Source organism: Pinus tabuliformis, chromosome 4_1, assembly GCF_031772625.1.
Source record: "Pinus tabuliformis cultivar Carrire ecotype Pingquan chromosome 4_1, CPIR1, whole genome shotgun sequence".
In the NCBI taxonomy this organism is placed as follows: Eukaryota; Viridiplantae; Streptophyta; class Pinopsida; order Pinales; family Pinaceae; genus Pinus; species Pinus tabuliformis.
Window position 1 is genome coordinate 925,585,149 of NC_142303.1, and position 12,139 is coordinate 925,597,287.

The following is a 12,139-nucleotide window of genomic DNA, read 5'->3' on the forward strand; positions in this document are numbered from 1 at the left end:
AGAATGTTTTGTTTAGACTCAGATCCTCATTATTTGTTTTATTTCTTGATATTTTGATGTTTGCCGTGAAGCTTTTACAAGTAGAGCAGTGATAGCTATAAACACAACAGATCACCAGTAGCTACAAATTCCTTTTTTCCCTCTTTGGATTTAGCTGGATAACATTTATAACAGGATCTAAAAATTAAAATACACAGTATTGTTTGCTGTTTCTTTTATGAGGTGAGAATTGTCTTCGGTGCTGTTCGGATTATCCTCAGAATTATTTGTTACTGGTCGACATTTCACATCATTAGCACGATTCTGTTTCAGCAAACACTCGATTCTTGGGTTGAAGTGGTCCTGAAAAGGGAGCAGCCTCCCTTGCTTACCATGGTCGAAGGGATGATACAGGAAATGCTGAATGAGCAATGCCTCCATCAAGCCCAGGAGCTCAGTCTGAAAGTATGTGGGCTCACATCTCATGTGGTCCCTTTGGGTCCCCTACGGCTTAGGCACCTCTTTTGCTTCAAGATACCCTAGATATGAAGGACCTCAGTCATGAGAACGCATGGATGGGCTCGAACTCCATGCTCTTCCTCTGTTTCTGAACACTTAGAGACCTAAGAGAAGGCTAAACTCTATCCTGCCCATAGGATTTTCCTCAATCCTGACCTAACCAAATCCCAACAGGTGGAACCCAAGTTGCCCAGGTACTGAGTCAGAACTATGTGGAAAGAAGGGAAGTGGGCAGTTATTTGTGATCTCAAGGCCATCATCTGTGATTCGGCCCTTTGAGATACTCCCATCATCGGGCCAAGTGATGGTCTCATTCAGTGAGTATGCTAGGGGGAGGTGTCTCATCATCACCATTGGCTGTTGGAATTGCAATGGTGCATTTTTGCCCTCATCAGATACACTTTGTAATGTGATCGGGTCCCATGACCTCCTTTTCCTCACAAAGACGCACACCAGCCCCATCTAGATCCCATCCCCGATCCATGGGTACCCTGGGTATGGTCATGTTGATAGGAGACTAGATCTAATAGCGAAAGGGTCCAAGGGGGTTGCATGTGTTATATGGGACTACCTCCAGAGCAGGGTTACAATGGCATTATTAGATGAGCATGCTGGACTTGTTCCATCAAGACAACTCCCTTCTCTAGGATAGCTACATTGAAGTTTGCTACCCCCCCGTTTTGTCGCACTTTGCACTACATAGTGAATTTGAGGGAGACCCTTTCCTCGATCTTTATGCAAACATCTCCTTCTATTGAACTCTTGGGGAGTTCATTCTTCTTGGTGTTTTCAATGTAAGCACTAGAGGCCTACATGTACCTCTTAATGATAGAGCCGAGGATACACTTTGCCTCTAGGAGCTAGAGGTAGAGTCTGTGACAATATTATCACAACTGAACCGATGATCGAACTGGAAAACCTTGTGGACCAGGAACCAGTAAAAAAACCAGACGAAAAAACCGGTTGACCAAAAACACATAAATATTCAAATTTTAAAGAAAAACACACACACACACACACACACACACACACACACACACACACATGCACATGTGCATCCATATGAATCCAAACCATTTATAGTATATACACAAATAAATAAAAGTTCTCATTTATATAGCATGTAAGGGTGCACATAAGCAAAATAACATTGAGTGCAATCCATCCCTGAACCGAACATACATCAACAAATTGGCTCTAGATGGCCTCCAGCATGAAAAAATAATGCTACAACAAATCATCAAAATCATTGCCTATATTGGGATCTTCATCATCAATATAACCAACTAAGCATTGAAATAAAATTGAAAAAATGTAGCAACACAAGTCAAGATTTTGTTTGAGTGATAAATACATTTTTAGTAGAGTCATGATAGAGGAGTTCGAAAACCAATGCCACTAACATCAAAATACATAGAGGGATTGGTGATATTTATTCAATACTAGTTCCTTACATACAAAAATCCAATGGAAATGTTGCAATCCCCACAATCTTGAAATCTTGAAAAATTGTTAAGTCTGCTGAATTTTGAGTTAAATCTAAAATTCTACTTTCTCCATATGAAATCCATTGAGGTTGGAACCACTCTCAAAAATCCCGAGTCATTTCATGGTAATGTTAAAAATTTAAGTAAAAGGATGGAAATGAAAGATTAAGGAGAATGTCACTTTTACTTTAAGAATTTAACATTACCATGAGTTGCATAGCAATACTAGGACCATAGGCTCAAATATTAGGTTGAGGGCCATATGCTTGAATATTAGGCTGGTCTAGGAGAGAATTAGAAGGCCAACAAAATGAAAAAATAAAAAATTTAAAAAAACATGCAATTTTTTTTTTTTTGGTTTTGTTTATATGCTGGCATGGGAAGGTACAAACCGCATGGAACTGATCTCGAACTAGTTGGTTTAGAGGTGTGGTTCAAACTTCAGACTAGTTTTGGGCCAAAAACGACCGGATCGGCCGGTTCTATTAACATTGGTCTACAGGTCTTCATAGGAGTTTGAAAGACAAGAATGGACCCCTTACAAGTTATAGAAGACATCTCTTGCAATTGGGTGAATTCCATGGTTTATTGATTTTGAACAAGCTCCCTTGTTTTTTGGGCTTAGGAGCTTTTACTTGCTCCCCCCCACAGTGTGGGATCTAGTGTGGTTGACTATGTCTTGGTCAACTAGAACCTTCTCCCATATATTCAACACCTCTCAGCTTCTTGCCTTTTACTTGCTCCCCCCCACAGTGTGGGATCTAGTGTGGTTGACTATGTCTTGGTCAACTAGAACCTTCTCCCATATATTCAACACCTCTCAGCTTCTTGCCTCCTCTTGGTAGACGATGCCCTCCTTATCTTCTTCCTCTCCGCTTTCCCAACCGTAGCACCACCTTCTTTTTTATGAAGATTATGCCACATCTTACACTGCTTGCCTTAAGGAGTTGCCTCCCCCACCCCCCAAATTTCCCACTTTCGGTCATCAGACACAACCATAGCCAAATTTGAGATACTTTTCTCAATCCTCGTGGGAGGAACCCTTGACTCCTACACCTATTCTATGTGTCATCACACCCATAAACCTACCCTTGGCTCTTGCTCCATGAATTGTTGGTTTGATGATGAATACAAATCCCTCCATAAACAACTTCGTCTCACCCTCACACACGACCCATTTTCCTCCCCCACTCTTGTGAAACATATTGTATTCTCCTTCGTTGTAAAAAATACGCATTTCTCTCTCGAAGGGAATGAGAACTTTGTGATGCCCTTTGACACTCCTTGAAAGCCTTTTGGTGCATCCTTGTTCCTTGACCCCATACCATTTCACTTCTAACTTGATCACCAAATCATGTTTCCCCACACCACCTCCCTTTACAGTATTCTTGGACAACCTCCCACCTGCGTCTCCTTTCCCCCTTTCTTGGCACCTTTTATTTGATAGTGGCATTAGGAGAGCAATCAGACCTATGTGTATATTGGGAGAGCAATTCCTATATTGGGAATCCTTAAGCATGGTGTCTAGTCCCTTGATTCCTATATTGTTGATTTATTTAATCATGTGGTTTGTTCAGTCTTCCCCCATCATGGACAAGATATATTATTCATCTGATCCACAAATCAGGGAGCAATTATGATCCAAACAACTACTGGTCTATCATGGTAGGTCATACATTCTCCAAGCTTTATGCCATAGTCTTATACCTGTGGATTTTTGAGGAGTTGGAGAGCCCTCGTCTTAGGGTTGGGGGATAAGCAGGTTTCTGTCCCAAATACTAGATGATTGATCATATTTTCACACTTCAAGCCATTATTGAGGATGCTTGTCATCGCTCTTTAAAGATTTACAATTGTTTTGTAGACTTATGGAAAGAATTTGACACAGTGTCGAGGGAGGCATTGTTTCGTAGGCTCCGTGACATTTGCGTATATGAGACCCTACTAGCAGCCATCATGAGACTATATGAATTAGTTTTGGGACCACTTGGAAATGTGTATTTTTAGTGGCTATTGAAGGGCAAGGTTTTAGTCAGGTTTGTCTTCACTTCCACGCAATCGTTAATTCATCAATGGATTCCTACTTTGATCTTGTGATGAGAGAATTGTACTTGCAAACAAATTCAGAAAGCACAGTGATAGAGGTGCAAGATCAAGAAAGAAAAGCATAGAAAATTCAACTCAATTCAACTCAAGAACACCAATGAAAGTATGTTTTTGCAAATTGGTTTCCTTTATTAATGACGTCAAATAATCTCACCATGAACAACCTCAAATGGGAGGAGGAGCTAGCAATTTATAAGTTTCATTGCTAATGGCTAGTGTCCTTCTCCATTAAAATAATAATATTTGGCTTGTCAAACCTTGGATCTCTAGGGATTTTTTTTTGGATACATGGATTTGTTTCTTTGTGGATGAACTACATGTCCAAAATGACTCAACACTCCACCTGTTATGGCCTTGGAAAGCTGCGCACCCCTGTTGACGTCCTTCGACCATTCATAAATTGAGAATGCCTCATCCAAATGGAAAAATTCCATGTGGCATGTCATACTCTCACTGAGCTTTGCAATTGGGGTCCTTGTTGACTTTTTGACTTCCAGGACCACTTTGCATTGGAAGCATGAAAATGTTGTTAACTGTGAGTCTGCCACATCTAAGGGATGACACCAAAGCCAAGGCCACCTACAAACTCAATAAAATCATTGCCATGTTGAAAGACATAGGTGCACCTGACGTGGATTGGATGGGCCCCTACATTGGCGATCACCCCTACAAAGGGAGGGCTCCTCTAAAACCACGAGTCCACATATAGGGTCACTCAAGGACCTATCCTATCTAGGATGAAATGAACCCAAAGTAAACTCAAAGGGACCGACCATGGTGTGAAGATAACAATATTGACTCAACATGACACAAGGTCTAGGATGCCTACGAGGCCTCATATGATTGTTACATGGCTTTGACTTGTGGCCTTGGGCTTACAATGATGTTTAAGAATGCTGCTATGAATATATAGGTACACTTGTTGAAAGAAGGGTAACAATGCTTTAGCCTTTATTAAGAGATAATGCTTTTAGGGATAGTTTGAGGACATCTTGACCATACCCTAACTCATGGAGGTGATTATCAGACCCATAGTTTTCTATGGATTCAAGATCTAGGGACGGAGCTTGTTTCAGACATACTGGACTAGGCTGGAGAGAGTACAGGTCTTGATTCTTAGGTGCATAATGTGATGTAAGCGGACGATTCCCCAACCGATCATTCAAGTAGAGTTTGAAGTCCACCCTTTTCGTTTAACTTCTTTCCTTCATAGAGTCCAATCTCTTAGTGACTCTGCCACTGGGAGAGAGAGGTGTCCTTACCTTGCACTTTGCTGCTCTCGCTTCAGATTTTTCTAGAAGCATCTTCTAGAGACCACCCAATATTATTGAGAGTGGTTTGAAGGTGCCGGTCTGTTCATCAGGGAACATGTTCTAAGAGAATTAGATAGATTAGCATAGATTAGCTCCAAAAGATTCAAAATAGAGAACTTGTTGCTTGTCAAACTACATCTTAGATCTAGAGTAGCAACTAGGGATCCATTTAGAGTTTCCTTCTTTTGACCTTGGATACTAGGAGTATCCCTCACCTGTACATCCCCACTAGCATCATGCACTCGGGCACCCGATGGTTCTTGCGGACTACGATAGCATGAGTGCCCAATTTGCCCCCTCACTTTTGGCCTTCAAACTCAGGAGACCTTGACATCATCGGCCTCTATTGTCCTATCTCTCTCTTTTTACAGGTTCTTGGGTTGGGTTGTTCATATTTCCAGTCTTGGACAAACTCACTTAGTGTTTTGTATAACTTTGTCATGATTTGCACAGCTTGAGTAGGCCTAATAGTTAAGAACATGTGCTTCCTCATATGAGGTTACAGGTTCAAATCCAGATGGGGGTAGAATATGTATAGCACCATAGACTTTAGCAGTCAAATCACGGCACAGAGACAAGTCCCTTGTCCCACAAACAAGGGGGTCTCGTACACCAATATGGTGTTTGGCTTGGCCGTGACCTTAAAAATAGATTATTATGATTATTATAATACATATCTTCTGATGTTATTTTTATGTAGGTTTCCTTCTTTGTATTATTTTTGGCATTTTCTAGCATATCCTCTTGCACTCCAACATTGTATCATACTGTTTGTATTCTTCAGTCCCATTCACATACTTTTGTGGTCATTCGTTGGATAAAATGATCTTACCACATAAATTTTAATGCTCATACATGGTATTATTATCTTCCTGAATCACATTATCATTTATAAAAGAAGACTTTTCAAATGGATTACATGATTAAATAGGTGAACTGGTTTTGTTGTTGTACTGAATATGGAAACTTAAGCTAATATTCTTCCCTTTAAATGCTGTCGTCTTTCTTTTTTGTTTGGTGGACTAGCGAATAACAGGAAGGTAAGGATATGTTATCTGCAACCTTGTGGGAGGCTTCTGTCCTTTTTACACTTATGTTTTTGGTAGTTTGTGACGACAGTAAAATTATTTCCTATACTCTTTCTTCTCAAGTAAATGTTCAATCCACTTATAATTTTGGCATTGGCATTCTCTAACAGAGTAAATTCCCTCTGGTAATGAGTACAAGTTAATTAGTCTACCAAAGGCTAGTAGTATTCTTCTTTCAAGTTGCCTTTTCAATATATTAATATACTTCTAAACATTTTAGAAGCGTTTGAAGTTTATTCTTATTTCTAATAATACTGATTTATTAAATCTCCTTTTTATTCAAAGGAATCTCTAAAAGTTTGGTTCTTCTAACATTCTTAATTGATTAACTTGCATTGTCTTTTCTCTTCATCATGGTTCTATAATCATGAACATGAATGTGTTTGTCGATGTATCATCACGATCCTTAACAAAATTGGTGGATGCTAATTTGGAAGCTGAAATTGTGAGAATAAAAGCTCAATATATTGTTGTGTACTTGTATTTTCTTTACAAACAGAATGTATACTTCATTTCACTGGATTAGGCTTTCATCAATTCCCGGAATATACTATATTTATTTTCTGTTGTGTTCTGGCAGATCAGTAACCGCCGGTACTGTAGATGGGTAAATGATCGCCTCCTCAGGGAACTTGCTCCTCCATTAGATGCAGAAGAAATAGGGGGGCTTTTTTGCCCACCTCCTTGGGGTATAATCAATTCAGTGTGATTTTGTGCTTTCTAAATCATAGAAGTTACAATCCAGTTGATTTTTCATATGAATTTATATTACTATGAAGATAAGCATTAGCTTCACAAATGTAAAACAATTTATAATCATCTGAACAGTATGTACTCACACTTATATTTCTTGAAGGGAAAGTTGGGAACAGGGAAACAAAAATTCTACTATAAGCTGAATTTAAAGCATCCTGTTCCTATGGGACTGAAATGCATCTTGTATCTATTGAGACTTGTATCATGTTTACAATCACTCCTCCTCATTGGGTTTCTATTTCTTTGATATATCTCCAGGTGAAAGGGATGCCTTGACACCACTTGAGCGAATTACAGGGGCAGGAAATGATTGTGTCAGTGATATGGCTGTCTGGGAGCCTTTTAGAAACAATGTGGATATGGATAAGGAGGTGTGTCGACTCTTTTCACCCCATCATTCAATCATAATCTTGGAATCAAATGGTTGTAGCTTATAGTGGACATAGCTGCATCAGCCTCTCATGTCATTTTAGCTATGTTATTTTCTCCTAATCTAATTTCTGAGTCCCTTTCAAATTGCAAAGTAGGACCACCAATGATTTGTTGAGATCTTATTAATTCTGAATAGTGGAATGCTTACATACCTGGCAGGAACACATGCTAAAATCCTTAGTAAAAGAAAGGCCAAAGAAGGATGAAAGTAACATTACTGGAAGTATGGCTGCCATGAAAGCCTGGCACACTGTTGACCGACGTGCACGAGAGGCATTGCGGCGCAATTCACATTTGCCACTTGTTGAAGCTTTTGAGGTACATGCCAATGGCCATTGCTATCATGCAATCCTGCATTATACCTACGAATATTATTCACATCTTAATGATTGCTGAGTATATATCTAATATCTTTGGAACAATTTCCATCTATTACTTGCTGGGGAATCTGTGTTAAAAATGTTTCTATTGTGCACTAATTGTTCTGTATCCTAAATATAATCAAGACCATGTCATTTGAAATGGGAAAACCTGGACAGGTTTCTGAAATGGCACTTTCAAAGGTTCTGGAAACAGGGAACCATTATAATCTTCCAACAGAAAACAGTTTACACCAGCACATATACATGGACTGAATGTCGTCTGACTTGAATGGATAAGACGTTGAACTAATGGCTTAAATAAATATGTGAAAGGAACATAACTGACTATCACTAGTAAACATCTAGCCACAGAGATGTTTCAACTAACCCATACATTTACAGCATGAATCAGTTAAATCTGCCCATACTCCAGAGAGTGATGATTCAGGTTTTTGGATAGATTGAAATGTTAATTTAAAATGTTATTGGCTTCTAATATATAGGGGCCTACATTGGTTGTGTTTGCCTAAATTTCACTGACTGTACTGCTAAGGGCCAATGTCTATACCTGCCCTTAAAGATTATGGTCTGCAGCAAGACTTGCTTCTGTAATGAAAAGAATGGATTGCCATGTCAATAAAATTATTTTATTTGACCACTAGTGTATGTTTATTGATTTCTCGTTAATGATTGTAATTGGATCAGGCAATATGTGTTCCACTTCTTAGATACTTGCAAATGCTTGTATTCTATTCGTAAATTTAGACAATGCCTTTCCAAGAAGAAGAATAAGAAAAGTTGGATGAGGTTATCAATATGTTGAAAATTATATCAGATGTGCAATTTTAATTAGTAGTCATCTTGACTGGAATTTATAAGCTTGATAGCCAAACTTGAAAGAAGGTTGAACATTTTCATGTCTCTAGACATTGTCAGAAAATATATTAGAGTGGGTATTCAAGTAAAATGAGCGAGACCCTATGGACCCTCAAAAGGGGATTACATTGAATGATCAGTAGTCCTTGTTCTCAACAGGAAGTAGAGGTATTCTGAGGTAGCGGTCACACCGCTTGAATCTTCATAATTTGGTATCAACTTTTGAAAGGAGAACAAAAGGTAGCTTTAAGTGGATTTACAATTGTTGGGTTTTGTGCATGAACCAAGTTACCGTTACTTCAGAAGCTTAGTCATGAAGTTGGAGTTCATCCTCTTTCTTTTTTCAAAAAAGCAAAACAAGTGTAAATTTCCGTACTAATTCATTTTCCCTATAGAACTTCATTATTCTTCTAAATCTCACTGACAGAACATTGATAATTGCGTTACAAGTAAAAATATAAAAAGTGCAAATCATTTATCTTGAATGCAGTACACAGTAAGTATTAAAGTATCAATCATCCAAGATGATCTTGTAGCATTGTCTGTAAGCGAGCCTAGAGCAATTGAGAAGAAGCTGAACAGAATTGAGTTTGTACAATTATCACATGTATTGGCCATTGGAACATGTAAATGCTTCAGGGGGTAAAGCAACTTAAGAAGCATCTGAGTACATCATTTTTCCTGTTGGGCTCTTATACATGGTTGATGTTAGTGACACATCACCACATAAAATAGGTGGCCATCTCTCATTGATAGAAAACCATGAAGAAAGCATCTGCTTCCTTCCTGGTTAACCTTAGATTCTTATTGGAGAATGACAAATAATATGATAATGGTTCATTATCTCTGATAACTGAGTCGTTCAAAATTAAGTAACAAAGATTTACAAGATTGGTTTGTAGGACGATTAATGTCTTTGTCTTGTCTTATCTTCCTGATGGTGCTTGTGATTAATATCAATGATAGCAAGTATTTAAAAATTAAAACACAAAATTAGTGATGACAAATTAAAGAATTGTCAATTGGGTATAGATCAGGTGGGTGGGAGGATTAATTGTCATCCTTTTCACCCAGGTTCAATCCCTGCAAATGATATGTGGAGCTCTTAAAAGAGTATGTTGTTGTAGTTGCTTTGAGCCTTGTGTTGACAAAGCCTCAAGCTTTTGCAGAATCTGGTTTACCCTGGGTACCATCCTTAGAATGAGGGGAAGTGTCTAGTGTTTTTCCCTAGGATATATTTATTTTAATGGAAAAAAATTAAAGAATTATTCAATACAGGTACAGAGAGCACCTGTTAAAGATAAAAAAATATTTAAAATATGAGGAGCATTGACAGATTTAGGAAATTATCCACTCCAAATGGGGAGAAAGAGATTAGAATATATATATTTTTAATTAAATTTCCATGGGACCGAATAGTCTATGGGATGGGATATTACATGGATGTTATTAGCATTCATAAATTGAGCAGGTAGTGAACGTACGCACATGACAGTGAAAAACAGAAAAGAAATGTTGCCTGAGCAAACCAAATTTTGACAGAAGCTGAATGGTTTTTGGACAGAAAAGTTCATGGATTAACTGTCTGTATGTCTCTCATGTGAGCATGTTGTTGGAAAAACCACTTAATATTGAAATTTTGAATGTGACAGGAAAGGATCTTAGAATATGTAAAAAGTGCTGAAGCTGGTCAAGTCCTTACTCTGGAAGTTCAAGATCCTTTCCATCGTCTGGTGCTCCATGGCATTTGTGAGGTAGTGTTGATAGTCGGTGGCTTTTAATATTGATATTTTAAGTTTTGATATTCTTGATTTATTTTTTACATTGATTGTTTCAATCAGTTCTATGGCTTGGCATCTAACACGGTTTCCAAGTGGGAGGATACGGAAGGAGGGTCTTCATTGGTAAGTAGAACCCATATCCGGGAAAAAAAGCATCCTAAAAGTTCAGATTCTGTTCAGCCTGTGAGGCTTGTTGATTTTCTGAGCACAATGAAGAATGGTGTGCCAAATTCTGAAGCAGCAGCTTAGAAGTTTTAACAAGTTATTGAGACTCAACCTGTAAATTCATGTAATTTGATATTTTCTTTGGCACTTTGCCCATTTGTAATTCCAAGATCTATTCCATTGTTTGTAAAGTGTTTGATATGGTCAATTCTACGATGATAGAATTATCTTTAATTGGATCCCTACAGTATAATCTCCAATGGTTTACTTCCATTTGCATTATAGATTGTCTCTAACTGATGTGCTTGCTTGTTAATTCTGTTATCAAACATAAATGTGATATTACAAGGAATCTGTGAATGTAGAAATGGACTCTCAGTCCACGGCATTTAGTTAATTTACTTAGTCATAGGGCTCAAATTTTATTCTCAGGCCTGTGGTGGAACTGGGGCTGTGACATTTGTATCCAGGTCCATTCTCATTGCTTTGTGTGCCTGAAAAGATACCCTGATGAAATTTGTTCTTTTTTGTGCTTGGAAAAACATTTGTTGGAACAATATTCCGATTCTTTTTGAATTTTTCATTATGATAGAATCGCATTCCTCCCACCTGCAGTTTCTCGTGTTGAAAGTCTGGAGAAAAAGCTCACGACTTTGATTTGCTGTGAAATTTGTTCTTCTTTTTTGTGCTTGGAAAAACATTTGTTGGAACAATATTCCAATTCTTTTTGAAATTTTCATTATGATAGAATCACATTCCTCCCATATAGCAACCTAGAGGGACACATTAATATTGAATCCCATATTTTTGTATTCATTCTGTTCAGATGGTTGGTTTATAAGTTTTGGTTCCAAAGGGATCGTGTTCCAGTGATGATATTCTTAATTTAGTATTATAAAGACATACTCTGACAGGTTACAGAAAAACCAGATGAACAGTAAATATTCAGATTTATTCAGTCTCCTGCTATAACTTGTATTCACTTTCAACTGATTGATTTCCACAAGGATAAACTGTGAAAGCGGTGGAAAATGTTCATCTAGAATCTCAGTCTTTCCATGTCTACAGAAACTTCCCGTTGTGCTTCGGGCTTCCATGCAAAATGGCCAATATGGTGGGGTCATTGATATCCACACTCAATAGGAGGAAGGGCTTGAGTTTCATTATTAAACTTACAATACATCACTTGAGCCTCATAAATGCACTTGCATCCTGGACAATTGTGCAGTTAACAAGTTTCTTTGCTACTTTATTCTCCTAATTGAACGCATATGG

The 12,139-nt window shown here is 38.1% G+C and overlaps 1 protein-coding gene across 1 annotated transcript in view; it reads left to right on the plus strand.

The window, feature by feature from the left end:
* The window catches only part of LOC149179182 (uncharacterized), a 34,022-nt gene extending 22,876 nt beyond the window's left edge, over window positions 1–11,146 (plus strand). Inside the window, exons 5-9 of the mRNA XM_089420555.1 lie at window positions 7,073–7,181; window positions 7,507–7,619; window positions 7,840–7,998; window positions 10,571–10,672; window positions 10,760–11,146. Of these exons, the coding sequence (XP_089276681.1) occupies window positions 7,073–7,181; window positions 7,507–7,619; window positions 7,840–7,998; window positions 10,571–10,672; window positions 10,760–10,948 (672 nt within the window). The 3' untranslated portion in view covers window positions 10,949–11,146. The remainder of the gene's footprint in view (window positions 1–7,072; window positions 7,182–7,506; window positions 7,620–7,839; window positions 7,999–10,570; window positions 10,673–10,759) is intronic.
* The last annotated feature ends 993 nt before the right edge of the window (window positions 11,147–12,139 follow it).